The following is a 21,263-nucleotide window of genomic DNA, read 5'->3' as shown; positions in this document are numbered from 1 at the left end:
CCGAGTAAAGTCTCTATTAGTAAAATATTAAATCTTTACCGAAACATGGATATGACCCAGAAGTGTTTACTCCTCTCGTGCAACGTTACTAATGCTAAAATGCTCATTTCAATTCACTTAATAGTGTTCTGCATTAGCGGATCTGTTGGACTCATTGTATAAATCCTCTATCATCATCACATGTATTTACTCGTATTTTTTTTTTTTAATCATTCATTTTTTACGACTTTGTATGCAGGAGAGTTACGAGGACCCTCACAAACCGTTGCCCTCCCCGGTGGTGCACATCAGGGGCTTGGTTGACGGTGTTGTGGAGACTGACTTGGTGGAAACCTTGCAAGAGTTCGGGGCCATCAGGTATTAAACCTCCCCGAAAAAAGGTCTTCGTTGTTAGGGCGACTCAATCTAAACAATGCTTCACTTCCCCGGAACGTTTTTTTGCAGCAGACGTTTTGCCCGTAAATTAAAGGGCAGTGTAGGTGTTTCACATAAAAGTAACTAAGCACTCACCTTTTTAACCTATTTGAATGTAACATCCGGATTTTCACAATGCACTGCATAACATAACATTTGAATGCACTCGTGCGGTTAAAAGTACGTAATTGCACATGCACCTGGCATTTCGAGTGTTTTACTGGTAAATACGACAAAATGCAGTGCACCATTAGCACAGGGATGTTTCACTCAATAGCCACAAATGGCGCATCTGTGGGATGGATCATAACCACCCTTGATGGTCGCCATCTTGGCTACATAGCAGTAGGGGTGGCAGTAACTGGAGTGGTTGGAATTAATAATTAAAAAGTAGAGTAGAAAAGAAAGTGGATAGATATTGCATCATTTCCAATATGTGTGCAATGACTGTAATGGATTTGGGACACTACTACATTTTCAAAAGTAACTTTTTTAAGTACACGGTGTACATAGTATACATGGTGAGGTGCAAGTACAGAAGTGCGCTAACTGAAACACAACCTCAGCCTTAGTTTGTGGTACAAGATGTCATAGCATTACACACATAGCTGAATCTAAATCAATTGGTCCAGATTGTAATGGGCCTGGTCACCAAAAACAACAGTTCCCTTCTTGCCTCCGCTTAGCATGACAATGTGTGCATTGGGACCAGTGTTGGGTTAGTTACTGAAAAGCAGTAACTAGTTACAGTTACTAGTTACTTCATTTCAAAAGTAACTCAGTTACTAACTCAGTTACTTACACCAAAAAGTAATGCGTTACTGTGAAAAGTAACTATTTAGTTACTTCTTTTTTCCCCCTTTTTTTAAAGCTCCAATTAATGCCCTTTTAGCCTTCATGTCAGTACTGTTATTGCACTGGAGAATAATACAATGTGTTGATCAACTTGACATGCATTTGCATCACTCAACTCTGCTAAGCCATGTGGTCTACATACAACACACAAAGACAAAGTTATGTTACAAAGGCCAATTTGTTTCTGGCCAGAACAAATTGACAAAACTATTTTAAATAGCTGCAACATAACATACATAAGTAACAAACAGCATAATAATAGCATAGCTGTAAAGCAAGAAAGGCACACACTACATACACAAAGTCTAACCAGGCATTTTCTTCTTCAAGTAATTCTTATACAAAATCATATCTGAAACCCAGAACACTACACATTTCCCCAGTTTTAGTTTAGAGATAAGGAAAGATTGGCCTGGCCCACTAGCATCCCTCTTTATGTTTGTGAACTTTATAGTCTATACATTTAGAGTGATGTGATAATCAAACACTCTAGAAGTCTAGAATGAAAGAGTATATAAGAGAATTGACAGCAACGTTCCCTCTAAGGAGTGCGCATGTGCAATTGCGCACTGCTCAAGCGTCCTCTGCGCACGGCAAATCTATGCCATGCACAAAATCAAATAAAAAAATAAGCGCATAACAATTTTCGACACGACACGGACACGACAGAGAAAACCGTTTTCGTCTTCATTGTTCAAATATTGTAACGTCTGTCGAGACGCTTTGAGGACATGAATTCCATCCATCACTTTACTGAGCAAAACTCTTTACTGTCGGCCATAAACACATCACCAAAACATTAGTAAAAAAAATTATATCTAGCAAAACTGGTCATTTTCTGCAGTACAAACCAGACCAAAAGCAACTTTGTTATATCAACAGCAGCTGCTCGCTCTCTCACGTGTGCTAACACTTGCACATATGGCACTTAGCCAGTGATGCGTTTACAGCCACACAAAAAGTCGGACAACTCCAACACCACACATAAAGTGTCATTCCAGGTCGTTACACTATGATTTACCAATCAAATGCGTGCTTATTCTAGTGTCATTTATTAGGAATCTTAATTTATAAATATTAATCATGAAATGCTGTTAGTATATTAAATAAATACTAATAAAAATATATTTTTTACAAACAGGAAGTTGCAGGAATGTACACATGATCCACTGCTTACATCTCATTGTGCAACATGTGAATGTTTTAATGGGAACTAAATGCAATGTCTGAAAGGGGTACAAATTATTTCCAAAGCAGGACCTCCGCCCAGACAAACAATACAAGTACACAGTTCATGAAAAACAATATTTGTTGCTATTGTCATTGTAAGTGGGCCTAAACACTTATATTAGAAATGGAAATGACTGCTGTCATTTGATTATAATAATAAGAGAATGTTGTCTGTCTATCTGTGTTGGCCCTGTGATGAGGTGGGGACTTGCCCGAATGCAGCTGAGATAGGCTCCAGCGACCCCGAAAGGGACAAGTGGTAGGAAATGGATGGATGGATGGAGATGTAAGTTGTTATTTAGTGAGGTTTGGGACAGGTGTGCTGCTGGTGTAGCCACAGTGTGCACGTCTAAAGTTGCTCACATGGACTCCACTCAATGCTCAGGGACTTTTTGCATTTGCTCACACACATCAACAATTAGAGGGAACATTGATTGACAGAGTGTGTGTACCTTCAACGGTGAATGGTGGTGGTGGAGGTGAAGTGGCATCAGAGTCTCTGTCTCTCTTTACTAGCTTCGTCGAAGCATGTTGCTATGTAGCTTGTTTCAGCAGATTTGAATTGCTGTTTTGGGCAGTAGATGGCATCTTTGATCCAAAGCACAATTTACATTTAACTAAAATGTTATTTTCTTTGTGCTCGACAAAAGAAAAGTAGTGAAAATATCTCCATGTTAGCAAACTCGACTTCTGGCTCCGCCATGATCAGACACGCCCCCCAGTACCCCCCAGTAAGATAGAAGCTAACACTCTTACCGAGGTTGAGACTGCATCCTCCCTCCATATGTCAGACATATCTCAGCTTTAAATGCTCGCTTATCACAGATGTACATCCATAAAAACAAACTCTGCTCTGCAAAATGAGCCAAGTATTCATGTTTTTAACAAGAAAGTGGAAATATCCTCACACGTTACATGTTATCACTGGCGATGTTGTTGGCGAGTAACCCACTTCCGCCCGGACTAACACGAGTGATGACATCATGACTATTGTCGACAAATATAATTGTCGGCAACAAATTTTATTGTCGACAATGTCGACTAATCGTTGCAGCCCTAATTGCGGGTGGAAAAACATGTAATTTGGGAATATTTCCTCCTATTTTTGTAAAAATATGAAAATCCTGCTCATTTTCCAAAGCTTATCTTGTTAAAGTGACACTGTGTCTGTGATAAGGGGGCAATAAAAGCGGAGGAATGTCAGACATCTGGAGGATGTGGTCTCAACTCGGTAAGATTGTTAGCTTGTACCTTGCTAGCTAGTAGAGATGCGCGGTTTGCGGACACAACCGCGGAGTCCGCGAATTATCCACGGGTCGGGCGGTTGAAATAAAAAAAATTAGATTTTATCCGCGGGTCGGGTCGGGCGGTTGAAATAAAAAAAAATTAGATTTTAAATAGATTCAGGCGGGTGGCAGTTAAACCAATTCGGAAATATATATACATAGTTAAATGTTGTTACCCACATACGAAAAACGAGCAGGCACCTGCAGCATATGCCACAACAGAAGAAGAAAAAAAAAAGAGATTGACGCTTTTACGGAGCGGAGAAGGGACGCCTCGCCGGGGTCCGGGACCGAGGCCCCTTCCCCCGAGAGGGACCCACCGGGAGCCGTAGCTGAGGCGATCAGCGAGAAGGGCCCGACGCACGTCCAGGGTCACCACCGCGCCCACCGCACCGACACCCCGCCTCGTCCGCCTTCGCCGCGGCCGGCGTCACGCGCAGCAGGTAAGCAGCTTCCCTGCCCGCCACCCCCGTGGCCGGGGGCTCGTAACAGGGGTCACTCCGCGCGTTCCGCCCGCGCAGCTTACCTGCCCGCCACCCCCGTTGCCGGGGGCGCGTAACAGGGGTCACTCCGCGCGCAGTGTGCTCACGAAAGGGGTGGGGCTCACCCTGGTGAGCCGAGTGGGCCACTTTTGGTAAGCAGAACTGGCGCTGCGGGATGAACCGAACGCCGGGTTAAGGCGCCCGATGCCGACGCTCATCAGACCCCAGAAAAGGTGTTGGTTGATATAGACAGCAGGACGGTGGCCATGGAAGTCGGAACCCGCTAAGGAGTGTGTAACAACCCACCTGCCCAATCAACTAGCCCTGAAAATGGATGGCGCTGGAGCGTCGGGCCCATACCCGGCCGTCGCCGGCAGCGAGAGCCGCGAGGGCTAGGCCGCGACAAGTAGGATGGCCGCCGCGGTGCGCGCTGAAGCCTCGGGCGCGAGCCCGGGTGGAGCCGCCGCGGGTGCGAGGGACATCGCACCTCCACGCGCTTGGAGGTGCGCTCAGCGCGGCTCCCAGATGATTGCGCACTGGTGTGCGTCTGGGCCGTGACAGTGTGGCACACGAATGTCTCTGCTGCATTGGATCAGTCTCCTTTCTTTTAACAGGCAAAAGCTTTTTAACCTCACTAATGCCTTGCATCGTCTATATTAGATATATAACAACGGGCGGGTGCGGTTTTGATTAAATGTTAGATCGGGTGGATGGCGGATGGTTGACGACTTTTGTGATGCGGTTGCGGATGAAATAATTGCCTATCCGCGCATCTCTACTAGCTAGCTAAAAAAGTGTGAGACAAAGTTGTGTAAAAAAAATTATTTAACTATCATTTTAGCCAAAGTCTGGCAATTAAACTTTGTCTAAACCAATTCAAATACTTTTTAAACCTCAGTAGGACTGCAACAACTAATGGATTAAAATCGATTAAAATCGATTATAAAAATAGTTGGCGATTAATTTAGTCATTGATTCGTTGGATCTATGCTATGCACAGGCGCAGACTACTTAAGTTTAAAAACTTTTTTTTTTTAATAAAACCTTTATTTATAAACTGCAACATTTACAAACAGCTGAGAAACAATAATCAAAATAAGTATGGTGCCAGTATGCTGTTTTTTTTCCCAATAAAATACTGGAAAGGATAGAAATGTAGTTTGTCTCTTTTATCCGATTATTAATCGAAATAATAATCGACAGATTAATTGATTATCAAATTAGTTGTTAGTTGCAACCCTAAACCTCGGAGTTCTGAATGTTATGAACGTTATAGGTCCGAGGATCCGAAAAGGTTTCTTTCAGTCATTAAGTCTTAAAAGTAACTCATGTATTATTTTTTTACATTCAATGCTTAAATCTCTTGATGAACTTCAGCCCTATCCGTTGATAAACCTTTTCTGTTTTTTAATGTTTTATGACAAAAGAAAACACATTATTTTGCTATGGCAAAAACCCACTATGCAATATTATCCCGCCAAAAATTCAAAGGTCAAATTTTAGATGTGAAGTAATTGGAGCCTTAAATAGGTCAATTATTCACAATAAAATAGATATTGATTCATAATCATGTTTTGGGCATTGACCGTTTCAAATAAAAAACATTAGAATACCCTTGAGGGTCCCACTCATAACTGTTAAAAGTAATATATATATATATATATATATATACACACACACACACACACACACACACACACACACACACACACACACACACACACACACACACACACACAGTGTTTCCCCCAGAAAATGTGTTAGTTAAGGTAGTGTCTCTCCGGGGGGGGGGCCGCGTCGCCCGGGACAGGCGGACGGACGGGGAAGGGGGTGAGTGGGTGTAAGGAACAGTGTAATTTGGCACGTCTCCATCCCATCGCTGCCACCACAGCCTGGGGGGGGTCATAGACTACAGACTGTGGTGAAGTAGGCCGGCTTCGTCGCTTGAAGAAGCCTACGATTTTTGGTTGTGTTTTCCGCTCTGTATGCTGAATGGCAATATACGATATATAACTTGATATTTTTTCCGTAAAGTAAAAACAAAACACAAAACAGTCCTAGTTACCTGAGATACTAAGTATGTCATTATTATGACTTAGTAAGTCAATATTTTGACTTAGTAATTTACTAAGTCAAAATAATGACAAAATAATGTCTTACCAAGTCAAATTAATGACTTACTGTAAATAAGCATTTGCATTAAGTGTTTGAAAAAAAGAGTTAAAAGTGGGGCCACTTGCTGACATATGCTCAACTCATAATGCTTAATTTATTACAGCATTTGGGAAGCCTGTAGTTGATTTTTATTATGTAAATGTTATATTTTTTATCAACATGTGATAGCAGAGACCCTGCCATTCAAAACTAGGCTGCTACATTACTTATGATTAATGTAACTATAGCTAAAAAAAAATATAGTACAATAGCAATAGGAGAGACTATTCATCCCTGAACACCATGGAGTTCATGTAGTTCAGGAAACTCTTCATTTAACATAATGTCGTTTTTTGCTGCTTCAACACAGCTCAATCAACACAGAAAAACGTAAAGTGAAATAACTTAGTTGTTAACTGTAGGTTAATAATGCTTGTCTTTCTCTCAGACAGACAGGGCTTTGCTGTCCGTAACACACGCACACACACACACCGCACAGTGAGCTAACGTTACGCTAAAAGCTAATTAGCCTTCACCTCAAGGAGCGAGCTGAGCTGCCGCTTATGTTTCTAGAACGTCAACGGGCTCATAGTGATGTTACTAGTAGTTGACTGGGAGGTGTTTATTATAATTTGGGGAGAGTCCGCTGCCCAAACACCTTTCTGCTCACCACACCGCAGGAGCACTGACTCCATGCGCTCTGAATACGCACTGCTGATTGGCTGTTACCGCTCTGCGTGTAACCAATCAGATGGTTCTGTGGGTGGGACAATGCTGGGTGCTGCAGAGACATACTGACAGAGGCAGTACAAAGCGTAGCAGCTTGTTAAGACATTAGTTTAGGCGGTGGCTCTTTGTTGTTAAGGCGGTCGCCTTAACAGAGCGCTGCGGGAAACCCTGATATATATATATTTTAACTTTGAACGCTTAAATCCCTAGGTCAACGTCAGATGTATCAGTTGATATTAAGTTTTTATTTTTTTAATATCTTTTACCCTTTTTATTGGGAAAAAAAAGCTTTTTTGTATGGCATAAACAAAAAATATGCAATATTTTCCCTCCAAAATTCAGAAGTCAAATATTTGATGTGAAGTAGTTGGAGCCTTAAATAGGTCAATAATTCACAACAACATTGATTTTGATTCATAATAATTGTTTGAGCATTGAACGTTTTAGATAAAAAATTACATTAAAAGACCTTGGGACCCTTGAGGGTCCCACTCATAAAAGTGTTCAAAGTAAGTCATATATTAATACTTTTTTTTAACTTTCAAAGCTTAAATCTGTAGATTAACTTCAGATCTATCTGTTGATATAAAACAAATGTGTAATTTTTTTATGTTTTTGTATGTTTTATACACTTTTTGTCAAAGAAAACTCTTTTTTGTATGGCATAAACAAAAATTATGCAATATTTTCCCTCCAGAAGTCAAGTATTTGACTTAATATATGAAGTAGTTGGAGCCCAAAATACGTCAATAATTCACAACATTGATTTTGAGCATTGGCCGTTTTAGATTAAAAAAAACGGCATAAGAAGAAGACCCTTTAGGGTCCTTTTCATAAAAGTGTTAAAAGTAAGTCATATAAATATTTTTTTTCTTTACTTTGAACGCTTAAATCCCTAGAGCAGGGTTAGCCAACCCGTCAATTGTGATCGTCTAGTCGAGCTTTGGGACCCTACAGGTCGATTGCGAAAATATGAGGGGAAAAAAAGTTTTAATGTGACATCAGTGCCAACCCCACCTAGACCCGGCCGCCATCAGGCAAGCATTTTAACCCCTGAACACGCCTTCACGCCTCAACCTTTTTTTTCCCTTTAGTCTCTCATCCCGGTGCTCTCGACACTGCGGCCACACCCTGCGAGGATGGCCGCTCAATACACCCGCTCATCTCGCAAACACATTGTATGACGTGCTCAAAATCATCAAGCTGCAACAATAAAAATATTAAGGCTGATTGTTGCAATGCATCAAACATTTTCTAACATCCAACATTAAACAACTAGTCCATGACCATCATTGCTCGCTTGCGACGGGAACTAACAAGCCAAAAATGATAGAGTCCGTGATCATTGCTCCAAAAGTACGGATTTTGTGGTGATTTAGTGTGCATACAAAACTAACACTGACTTGTGTAAAGGCAGTAATATATGATAAAACACGGCGGAAGCTAAAGGACTTCCCATTTATCCCATCTTTTGTCACACAGGAAAACCCCACAATGTGAACAGCTGATTTTAATATTCCGGCACTGAAGTAAGACAACCAGGTGACTCGCGTCCCATATGTGACCATAGGATGAACAAATATACTACGGCACAAAGACTATAGTGGCCATAAACAGTTTGCTTCTACATCAGGGTTGCCCAAAGTGCCCCTGACTCGTTTGTCATTGGCCCGAGGCACATTAAAGAGAAAAAAAAAACACCAGCAAAAATTGGGAAAACAGCAAGAAACACAATGACAAAAACCCAATAATGACACAAAGCTTTGTCTTTAAAAAAACAAAAAATTATGTATACATTAGAGATGCGCGGTTTGCGGGCACAACCGCGGAGTCCGCGGATTGAAATAAAAAAAAATTAGATTTTATCGGCGGGTCGGGTCGGGTCGGGTCGGGTCGGGTGGTTGGAAATAAAAAACAATTTGATTTTAAATAATTTTAAAAATCAAATCAAAATCATTAAGAAAGTTAAACCAATTGGTAAATATATATACATAGTTAAATGTTGTTACCCACATACGAAAAACGAGCAGGCACCTGCTGCATATGCCACAACAGAAGAAAAAAAAAAAAAAGAGATGGACACTTTTACGGAGCGGAGAAGGGACGTCTCGCCGGGGTCCGGGACCGAGGCCCCTTCCCCCGAGAGGGCCCCACCGGGAGCCGTAGCTGAGGCGATCCGCGAGAAGGGCCCGACGCACGTCCAGGGTCACCACCGCGCCCACCGCACCGACACCCCGCCTCGTCCGCCTTCGCCGCGGCCGGCGTCACGCGCAGCAGGTAAGCAGCTTACCTGCCCGCCACCCCCGTGGCCGGGGGCTCGTAACAGGGGTCACTCCGCGCGCTCCGCCCGCGCAGCTTACCTGCCCGCGCAGCTTACCTGCCCGCCACCCCTGTTGCCGGGGGCGCGTAACAGGGGTCACTCCGCGCGCAGTGCGCTCACGAAAGGGGTGGGGCTCACCCTGGTTGATATAGACAGCAGCTAGGACGGTGGCCATGGAAGTCGGAACCCGCTAAGGAGTGTGTACCAACCCACCTGCCGAATCAACTAGCCCTGAAAATGGATGGCGCTGGAGCGTCGGGCCCATATACCCGGCCGTCGCCGGCAGCGAGACGCGCTTGGAGGTGCGCTCTGCGCGGCTCCCATATGATTGCGCACTGGTGTGCGTCTGGGTCGTGACAGCGTGGCACGCGAATGTCTGTACTGCATTGGATCAGTCTCCTTTCTTTAACAGGCAAAAGCTTTATAACCTCACTAATGCCTTGCATCGTCTATATTAGATATATAACAACGGGCGGGTGCGGGCGGGTGGCGGGCGGATGCGGTTCTGATCAAATGTTAGATCGGGTGGATTGCGGATGGTTGACGACTTTCTGATGCGGTTGCGGATGAAATAATTGCCTATCCGCGCATCTCTAGTATACATATAATTTCAAGAAAAAAAATTATATACATATATTTTTTCACAAAAAATGTGTATATATGTATACATATGTAAATATGGATGTACACATATTTATTTATTTATATGTATAGTATATATACATAAAGACAAGCATCACGAAATGCTTGTCACTTTTTTTAACAAGTCAGTTTTGTGGTTTTCCGTTGCTATTTCAACTGTCCTCTTTTTTTTAACCTAAATATCTATTATTTTCCACTTTGTCTACTTACTTTTAAATGGACAAAGTTTAATAGTTATTAAAAAAAATTGCAACAGCCTGATGATCAGCATAGTTACACTATAAATACAAATTTATGAACACATTAGTCCTAATTGTTGGTATTAAGCACATATCTAAAAATATCTCAAGCTGAATTTAAAAGTTGATTGCTAAATTGGATGTGTAGGCTTTATAATCTGACTAGCCAACTATCTATCCATCCATCCATCCATTTCCTACCGCTTGTCCCTGTTGGGGTTGCTGGAGCCTATCCCAGCTAATCATTAACAATTTGTAATTAAATAGTCTGATAAAAAAACTGAATAAACATCCATATATTTAAAGACAAGTATGTGCGTTTTTGTTAATTATTAGTATCAACATGTCGTCTTATTCTCATTACAGGATTTTTTAGCTCAATTTTTCCATTTTATATGTTTTTTTTAATGGTGCCATAAAAATACAGCCACGCTTTCATGGGTGGTTTTAGAACGTTTTTCTTATTGATAAAGACAAATTAAGTGTGCATTTTGCTTCACATCCAGTTCATGTGATGTCACCCGAGTTCACTTTCTGTTGTAGACAGCTTCATCTTTGTTGATGAAGTTGTAAAAAACAAACTAAAAACTTCTGTTATATTCCTCGGAGTATAGATCGATTGCTCTTTGTAAGAGAGCGCAGCTTGTAAGTTCAATGTTACAATGGAATATCTTAGTTGCTCAGTCAGCACTACAGCAATGTTTATAATATAAGTTTAGCTTGTGGTATGTTGTTAATGTCTCTCATATTCATGTTAACATCTAAGCGAGCTAGCGAGCTGGAGCTAGTTGGTTCGTGAGTTAATCAAAGTGCAGTAATCAGTCAAGTTTTTTTGATAATTTTGTTTTTATACAGTAATGCTAAGTGTGTGTGTGTTTGTGTGTGTGTGTGTGTGTGAGTGTGTGTGTAAATGCATGTATTTACATGCTTAACAATGCATGTGATCAAGTACTATGATTTTGACAGAGACTCTAGAGTCTTTTCTATTGTTTCTTTATCTCAATATCGATTTTTTTTTCTTTTCTTTTTTTCTTGTCTTTATTTGACATGTACAAAGTGAATATGGAAAGAGTAGGCATAATAAGCTTTTAGGAAATGTATACCGATACTTTTATTTATTTATCTACTATACACTTGAAGTGTACTATACATGAACTAATGTATAGTACACTAATGTGTGAAGAAAAAAAAAAGGGCAACCGTTCACGAGTAAGTTTTCGGCATTTTTGCTCTGCTTTCACTTGACTTTTTGCTACAAATACGCTTGTTTGCTCCCCAAGTGCTGAAGTCTGAGGCAACTGGACGTTACTTCATATACAATCCAGCAATTGTCCACAGGACACTTTCATTTGTAGAGTAGCACAAATAATCTTTAGCTAGAAAAATGCATTTAGGAAATGGTACTAATGTAAATATTATTTGCATAAGGATGTAACAATAAACGGTAATAATGATAATCACGGTTAATGTTACTGTTTTAAATTAAAATGATCGAAAAACGGTGATTGATAACTGCATTTTGATAAACTCATGGACTGATTGGCGCCAGCTCGCTAGCTTAAATTCCAACATGAAGACAAGACTCATGAACAGAGTAGGACACCACAACGCCTGCTAGATAGAGACCATAGATTAAAATAAATCTTAAAGTGCTACAGTGCAAACCAATATTTAAAACAATAAAAGCTTAACCATTAAAACAGATAAAATACTAAGATACAGTGAAGCATAAGAAACATAAAACATGCGAAATAGTGGGTTTTCTAACCGTTTGTCTATTTTAGTTATTAAATAAAAATAACTAGGTCAAAAGAAATAATGTGTATTAGTACTTTTTGAGCTCCTCTCTGAGCTGCCACCGTGGTAGAGGAGTTTGCGTGTCCCAATGATCCTAGGAGCTATGTTGTCCGGGGGCTTTATGCCCCCTGGTAGGGTCTCCCAAGACAAACTGGTCCTAGGTGAGGGATCAGACAAAGAGCAGCTCGAAGACCTCCATGACGAATAAAAACAAAGGACCCAGATTTCCCTCGCCCGGACGCGGGTCACCGGGGCCCCCCTCTGGAGCCAGGCCCGGAGGTGGGGCACGATGGCGAGCGCCTGGTGGCCGGGCCTGTCCCCATGGGGCCCGGCCGGGCACAGCCCGAAGAGGCAACGTGGGTCCCCCCTCCAATGGGCTCACCACCCATAGCAGGGGCCATAGAGGTCGGGTGCATTGTGAGCTGGGCGGCAGCCGACGGCAGGGCACTTGGCGGTCCGATCCTCGGCTACAGAAGCTAGCTCTTGGGACGTGGAACGTCACCTCACTGGGGGGGAAGGAGCCTGAGCTAGTGCGCGAGGTTGAGAAGTTCCGGCTAGATATAGTCGGACTCACTTCGACGCACAGCAAGGGCTCTGGAACCAGTTCTCTCGAGAGGGGATGGACTCTCGTCCACTCTGGCGTTGCCGGCAATGAGAGGCGACGGGCTGGGGTGGCAATTCTTGTTGCCCCCCGGCTCAGAGCCTGTACGTTGGAGTTCAACCCGGTGGACGAGAGGGTAGTTTCCCTCCGCCTTCGGGTGGGAGGACGGGTCCTGACTGTGGTTTGCGCTTACGCGCCAAACCGCAGCTCAGAGTACCCACCCTTTTTGGATTCGCTCGAGGGAGTACTTGAGAGTGCTCCCCCGGGTGATTCCCTCGTTCTACTGGGGGACTTCAATGCTCATGTTGGCAGCGACAGTGAAACCTGGAGAGGCGTGATTGGGAAGAATGGCCGCCCGGATCTGAACCCGAGTGGTGTTCTGTTATTGGACTTTTGTGCCCGTCACAGATTGTCCATAATGAACACCATGTTCGAACATAAGGGTGTCCATATGTGCACTTGGCACCAGGACGCCCTAGGCCGCAGTTCCATGATCGACTTTGTAGTTGTGTCATCGGATTTGCGGCCTCATGTTTTGGACACTCGGGTGAAGAGAGGGGCGGAGCTTTCAACCGATCACCACCTGGTGGTGAGTTGGCTGCGATGGTGGGGGAGGATGCCGGACAGACCTGGCAGGCCCAAACGCATTGTGAGGGTTTGCTGGGAACGTCTGGCAGAGTCTCCTGTCAGAGAGAGTTTCAATTCCCACCTCCGGAAGAACTTTGAACATGTCACGAGGGAGGTGCTGGACATTGAGTCCGAGTGGACCATGTTCCGCACCTCTATTGTCGAGGCAGCTGATTGGAGCTGTGGCCGCAAGGTAGTTGGTGCCTGTCGTGGCGGTAATCCTAGAACCCGTTGGTGGACGCCGGCGGTGAGGGATGCCGTCAAGCTGAAGAAGGAGTCCTATCGGGTTCTTTTGGCTCATGGGACTCCTGAGGCAGCGGACAGGTACCGACAGGCCAAGCGGTGTGCGGCTTCAGCGGTTGCGGAGGCAAAAACTCGGACATGGGAGGAGTTCGGGGAGGCCATGGAAAACGAATTCCGGACGGCTTCGAAGCGATTCTGGACCACCATCCGCCGCCTCAGGAAGGGGAAGCAGTGCACTATCAACACCGTGTATGGTGAGGATGGTGTTCTGCTGACCTCGACTGCGGATGTTGTGGATCGGTGGAGGGAATACTTCGAAGACCTCCTCAATCCCACCAACACGTCTTCCTATGAGGAAGCAGTGCCTGGGGAATCTGTGGTGGGCTCTTCTATTTCTGGGGCTGAGGTTGCTGAGGTAGTTAAAAAGCTCCTCGGTGGCAAGGCCCCGGGGGTGGATGAGATCCACCCGGAGTTCCTTAAGGCTCTGGATGCTGTGGGGCTGTCTTGGTTGACAAGACTCTGCAGCATCGCGTGGACATCGGGGCCGGTACCTCTGGATTGGCAGACCGGGGTGGTGGTTCCTCTCTTTAAGAAGGGGAACCGGAGGGTGTGTTCTAACTATCGTGGGATCACACTCCTCAGCCTTCCCGGTAAGGTCTATTCAGGTGTACTGGAGAGAAGGCTACGCCGGATAGTCGAACCTCGGATTCAGGAGGAACAGTGTGGTTTTCGTCCTGGTCGTGGAACTGTGGACCAGCTCTATACTCTCGGCAGGGTCCTTGAGGGTGGATGGGAGTTTGCCCAACCAGTCTACATGTGTTTTGTGGACTTGGAGAAGGCATTCGACCGTGTCCCTCGGGAAGTCCTGTGGGGAGTGCTCAGAGAGTATGGGGTATCGGACTGTCTGATTTTGGCGGTCCGCTCCCTGTATGATCAGTGTCAGAGCTTGGTCCGCATTGCCGGCAGTAAGTCGGACACGTTTCCAGTGAGGGTTGGACTCCGCCAAGGCTGCCCTTTGTCACCGATTCTGTTCATAACTTTTATGGACAGAATTTCTAGGCGCAGTCAAGGCGTTGAGGGGATCTGGTTTGGTGGCTGCAGGATTAGGTCTCTGTTTTTTGCAGATGATGTGGTCCTGATGGCTTCATCTGGCCAGGATCTTCAGCTCTCGCTGGATCGGTTCGCAGCCGAGTGTGAAGCGACTGGGATGAGAATCAGCACCTCCAAGTCCGAGTCCATGGTTCTCGCCCGGAAAAGGGTGGAATGCCATCTTCGGGTTGGGGAGGAGACCCTGACCCAAGTGGAGGAGTTCAAGTACCTCGGAGTCTTGTTCACGAGTGAGGGAAGAGTGGATCGTGAGATCGACAGGCGGATCGGTGCGGCATCTTCAGTAATGCGGACGCTGTATCGATCCGTTGTGGTGTAGAAGGAGCTGAGCCGGAAGGCAAAGCTCTCAATTTACCGGTCGATCTACGTTCCCATCCTCACCTATGGTCATGAGCTTTGGGTTATGACCGAAAGGACAAGATCACGGGTACAAGCGGCCGAAATGAGTTTCCTCCGCCGGGTGGCAGGGCTCTCCCTTAGAGATAGGGTGAGAAGTTCTGTCATCCGGGGGGAGCTCAAAGTAAAGCCGCTGCTCCTCCACATCGAGAGGAGCCAGATGAGGTGGTTCGGGCATCTGGTCAGGATGCCACCCGATTGCCTCCCTCGGGAGGTGTTTAGGGCACGTCCGACCGGTAGGAGGCCACGGGGAAGACCCAGGACACGCTGGGAAGACTATGTCTCCCGGCTGGCCTGGGAACGCCTCGGGATCCCCCGGGAAGAGCTGGACGAAGTGGCTGGGGAGAGGGAAGTCTGGGCTTCCCTGCTTAGGCTGCTGCCCCTGCGACCCGACCTCGGATAAGCGGAAGAAGATGGATGGATGGATGGAGTACTTTTTGAGCATATTCAAATATACCTTGATAATGATGCTAACCGTGATAATTATGGTCACGATAACCGTAATATTAAATTTTCATATGGTTACATCCCAAATTTTTCAGTTAACTTTATCAACATTTAACTTTTCAAGTTTTTGTTGACCTTGACCCCAACGTTCTATTGATTCACCTTTGTATAGTGTATTTTAGATGTATGCCTATGTTCATATTAATCTTGTATTTTGAGAAAAACATTTTTAAAATGTGACTTTGTGTGATGAGCCAATCTTATGTGTTGTAATTTTTCTCCCCCCAAACATAGTTCTGTGGTAATGATGCCCAATAAGCGCCAAGCCTTGGTGGAGTTTGAAGACTTGAATGGATCCGGCAATGCTGTTACATTTGCAGCTGAGAACCAGGTTTACATTGCAGGCCACCCTGCCTTCATCAATTATTCCACAAGCCAAAAGATCTCTCGCCCAGGAGACTCGGACGACACCCGGAGTGTGAACAATGTGTTGCTGCTCACAATCATAAATCCCATCTATCCCATCACAACGGTAATGTGAATATGTGTTATAAGAGTTGTGTACATGTTCATATGCTGAGACAAATGACTTGGGTAATTTAATGCCAACTAACAGTTAAGCAACAAGCAGACATTTTAACCCATAATGTGCTCATAATATTTGTTGAAGTGTTTGTCCTTACAGAGATGCAATATGAACAATCAATCATTTTAATGGTAGGTTTATTGTAATGAAATGAATATTTGATCCATCATCCCCCTACTAACTAGGGTTATGTGCCCATGAATAACACAATTTAGTCATAATTTAGTACTCTCAAACTCAACTGATGTGGACAAAAGACGCATGTCACTGAATCATTCTACTCCATTCAAATCTCTCCATCAACACGGTCAAAACCAGAGAGCTCTCAAAGGACCTCATGGACAAGATTGTAGACCCACACAGGGTTGGTGAGAAAGAAGCCATTATTTGAAACTGGAAGAAGTATGAAGTAACTCCAAAGTTACCCCACTAAATTTCATTTAGTGGAGTAAATGTGAGGGATCAGCCCCAAAAAAAGGAAGAGATGGTTATTGATGTCAAAATGTTTTGGACCACAGTCCATAACAGTCAGCAAGAACAGCATCAGTAACACAATTTACTGTAATGGATTGAGATCCTTCACTGCCGCAAGGTTCTCCTTCTCAAGAAGTCTCCAGTTGAAGATTGACAATCAACACCTGAATGACTCACACACATCTTGGGAGAATTTGATGTGTGAGATCAGAACAAGATTGAGCTCTTTGGCCTCAAATGGACTTGAGGTGTTTGGAGGCAGGGAAATGCTGAATATGAAATATTGTGCTGTGGGGTTGTTTCTCTGCAAAGAGTCCAGTAAGACAAAGAAGATAAGTGGAAGACGATGGAAGGGAGGGTACAGGAAAATTACATTGCATTGAGAGACTCATGAACATAGCAATGTATTGTATAATCTTGGGTGATAACCTCTTGGCCTGAACACTGAAGATGGGTTGTTAATAGGTCTTAGTTTCGAAATGACAGTGAGTCAATACATTACTGCCAACATTTAAGTGGCTCAAAATGAAGCACATTGAGATGCTGTAGAAACCCAGCCACTGTCCAGACCTTAATCTCACAGAAAATATTTGGGGTTTGGAGAGAATCTGTAAAGACAAGTGGACCAAAATACATCCTAATATTTGTGTCCAACCCTATGTCTATGCTTGACAACAAAGGTTTCTCCACCAAGTACTTAGTCATGTTTTGCTTATGAATCATATGCTTTTTTTCTACTTCATCAAATACAAATGAATTATAACCTTTTTTACACCCCCCCACAGTCGGTTATAAAAATCAGCAGAGGATCAAATAATGTTTTTCCTCACTTCATACCAAATCTATTCTTCTCTACAGGATGTGTTATACACCGTATGCAACAACTGTGGTCCTGTACAGAGGATCGTCATCTTCAGAAAGAATGGTGTTCAGGCCATGGTCGAATATCCTTTTGTCATTTTTGTATGTCAGTTTTCTTTGACTCACTCCAGTTGGACTAATATTGTAATTGTTTTTATTCCTATATTGTGAGTCAATTGGTATACAACAATTTTGTAATACTTCCTGCAAGCCTTCGCAAAATATATTTAACTGTGTCAGTCATAATTTAAATTGCTTCAAAATGTATGTTTACTCTTAACAGGCTTTAGACATACAGTGGTTCCTCGTTTTTTTTTGTATGCCTCATTACTCCAAGGTTTCAGTTTTTGATGAAAATGTCTGGCAGAATTTTGCCCCGGTTTTTCATACACTACAGATGTAATGATATGAAAATTTCATATCACGGTTATCGTGATCAAAATTATCACGGTTATGATTATCGCGGTACTGTTAAATGTGCTCAAAAAATACTTACACACACATTGAAATATTTTGACCAAGTTATTTAGAAAAAATAACTAATAGAAACTAAATATATATAAGAGTAACCATAAAACACTTAGAAGACCCACTATTTTGCATGTTGTGTTTCTTATGCTTCACCCAAAATTTAGTCCTAGTATTTTGTCTGTTTTAATGACTAAGCTGTACATTGTTTACAACATTTGTTTGTACTGTAGAACTTTAAGATGTATTTAAATCAAAAGTGTGTAACAGGTCAAATCTATTGATAATTTTTTATTATTTCTGGCGGGTGTTGTGGCATGATTTAAAAAAAAAAGCGAGAAAACACAAGAAATTCAAGAAATACATTTTTGAAAAGTACAAAAGTGGTGTTTGCATGGCTCCCCCTTTTTCCTTCTCAGCTTATCGCTTTCTTTGCAAACAAGAATCTTCAATAAATGTAAACTTGATGGTAAATATTCATTTATCGATTTAAATCGTACTTTTTATGTATTTCACTTTATTTTCTGCATGTAAAACTGTAATCATTAACTAACTGTTTGTGATTTATTGGATATACATTATTTCTTAGGAGAAAAATAGTTTTGGTTTTTAGACGATTTACTCTTAGTCTACCCTTTTTGGAAGAAATTATTAATGAAAACCGAGTTACCACTGTACTCAATTCATTGGTTATACACTAAATCAGTGGTTCTTTACCTGGGTTCGATCGAACCCCAGGGGTTCGGTGAGTTGGCCTCAGGGGTTCGGCGGAGCCTCCGCCACGGAGGTAAAGACACATCCGGCTTATCGTGTAAATAAAAACTTCTCCCTATCGGCGTATTATGGATACCCCCAAACAATGTCCCCTCTAATTTTCCATCTGATTTGCAGGTTGTTTGATTGATCGATTGAAACTTTTAATAGCAGATTGCAAAGGAAGAGAATACATTATATGAAACAGTACAATTTACACAGTACAGTACATATTCCGTATAATTGACCACTAAATGGTAACACTCAAATAAGTTTTTCAACTTGTTTAAGTTGGGGTCCACGCTAATCAATTCATGGTAATGTGTGTAAGGTGTGTAATTTGTTGTGAGTTCATGCACTGTGTTGGTTTTGTTCTTTGAACAAGGTGATGTTCATGCACGGTTCATTTTGTGCACCAGTAGAAAAAACATATACCGTAACTTTTTCTTGAATTTGAAAAAAAAAAACATTTTATTTTTCACTAAAGAAGGGTTCGGTGAATGAGCATATGAAACTGGTGGGGTTCGGTACCTCCAACAAGATTAAGAACCACTGCAGTAAATGTATCAGCAATGATGTTCATAATATGTGCTCAAACTCTCCTTAACATATCGTTGCCACATTTGACTCCATCCAAAGCGCCCAGAGGGCTAAAGCCTCGCTGAATGGGGCAGACATCTACTCCGGTTGCTGCACGCTGAAGATAGAATATGCCAAGGTAAATGTATGGTGGCTCAAATCAACATTTGTGCCTGTTAAAGGGGACCTGCACTTTTTTGGAACTTTGCCCATCATTCACAACCCTTTTGTAAGAGAAGCACACATGTTTTTCTTTTTTATGCATTTTAAATGTTAAATAAATGCAATCAAAGGTCCGCTTACAATGGAGCCTACGGGAGTCACTCTATTCTGTCAACAAAGCCCTTAAAAAACATCTAAACACCTCCTTCAAGGTTTTATATACACGCTGTAAGTACATATGTATTGTAGTAATGGGCATATTTATAAAAACATTTGATATTTATGTATTTTGCTCAATTTAAGCATACGCGGCGCATTAATAAAAAAAAAAACGCCTCACAACATTTGCTTCCCCCCTCAGCACTGATTACTGCTCACTGCAGACTTCATGAGAGCCAACAGACATAATAAAACATGATTAACCGTACAAGGTCTGCTGTCATTTGGATGCCAACTGATAGAATCTTGTTATTGTCCTGTTTAGATGATGAATGACTCATAATCCTCCCGAAGAAAAAGGGGATGGAACCAATCGTCTTTTCGTGTCATTCTCGCCATATCCGTATAAATTGGCTGTCAGTGTACCAACTTGTTGAATTACATTTTCATCCTTCTATCATCCTTCTACTATCAATGTGAAAGGCATGATTCATGATCTACAATAAACCATTGGCTGCATTGTAAGCTGACTTTTATTTACATTTGTTTATGAGTTAGAATGCAAAAAAAACAACTGTCATGTCTTTCATATTTATTGTGAACGATAGGCAAAATTCCCCCCAAAAAGTGCAGTTCCCTTTAAAATGATACTTAATGTTGGGGAATGATTTTTAATTTGATTTGTTTGACAAAAATCCGCAGCCATCTCGCCTAAATGTCTTCAAGAATGACCAGGGCACATGGGACTACACAAACCCCGGTCTGAGTGGCCAAGGTACTGCACTTCCTAACCCTTCTTTCCCCTTTCCTACTTCTTTTCTATTTCTCATGCACTGTATTGGGTGTTAGGGCGCTACACTGCAGGGATATTGCCTTTGAGCTCATTTATGATTCCTCTGTCCACCCACCATGTTCATTAACCTTAGTGTTCCAAGGCAATATTCCTGCAATGCATTCACCGTTTCAATGTATTTTCTTGCTACACTGCAGTCACAAAGTAAGGACATGAGGAGAAACCTCATGGGCAGCCAGTACTTTATTGTATGCATGAGTATAGCTCAAAGCACTGTAGTCCACCCAGTAAGTGCCCTAAACAAGTGCATCATTCACCACATAGGTCCCTCCACAGCATGAGACAGCTGCACAACCTCACACCCCTGCCTTGTCTAGTCCAGTAAATACTTTCGCAAACATTTTGGAGATTTTGTTATGGCAGTTTTTTTGGGGATTCAGCAACTTGACTTATAATTTCACAAGTCATCTTTCCATTTAAAGGTCCCAACAAAACAGAGTTTGGCATCTAATTGGTTTGTATCCTTTCTAACAATTCACTTTATTTAGCATTCACTTATTACAAACCCCGTTTCCATATGAGTTGGGAAATTGTGTTAGATGTAAATATAAACGGAATACAATTATTTGCAAATCCTTTTCAACCCATATTCAATTGAATGCACTACAAAGACAAGATATTTGATGTTCAAACTCATAAACTTTATTTTTTTTTTTGCAAATAATAATTAACTTAGTATTTCATGGCTGCAACACGTGCCAAAGTAGTTGAGAAAGGGCATGTTCACCACTGTGTTACATCACCTTTTCTTTTAACAACACTCAATAAACAATTGGGAACTGAGGAAACTAATTGTTGA

At 42.6% G+C, this 21,263-nt stretch overlaps 1 protein-coding gene across 2 annotated transcripts in view; it reads left to right on the top strand.

Annotated features, from left to right (window-relative positions):
* hnrnpl (heterogeneous nuclear ribonucleoprotein L) overlaps positions 1-21,263 on the top strand; it is a 35,945-nt gene that overhangs the window by 295 nt on the left and 14,387 nt on the right. For both annotated transcript variants that reach the window (XM_072913836.1, XM_072913835.1), the window contains exons 2-6: positions 239-357; positions 15,864-16,101; positions 17,488-17,575; positions 19,335-19,429; positions 20,314-20,386. In XM_072913836.1, the coding sequence (XP_072769937.1) occupies positions 239-357; positions 15,864-16,101; positions 17,488-17,575; positions 19,335-19,429; positions 20,314-20,386 (613 nt within the window). The remainder of the gene's footprint in view (positions 1-238; positions 358-15,863; positions 16,102-17,487; positions 17,576-19,334; positions 19,430-20,313; positions 20,387-21,263) is intronic.

The sequence above is a fragment of the Nerophis lumbriciformis genome, linkage group LG09, assembly GCF_033978685.3.
Source record: "Nerophis lumbriciformis linkage group LG09, RoL_Nlum_v2.1, whole genome shotgun sequence".
Classification (NCBI taxonomy): domain Eukaryota; kingdom Metazoa; phylum Chordata; class Actinopteri; order Syngnathiformes; family Syngnathidae; genus Nerophis; species Nerophis lumbriciformis.
This window is presented reverse-complemented; position numbering and strand designations above follow the sequence as displayed.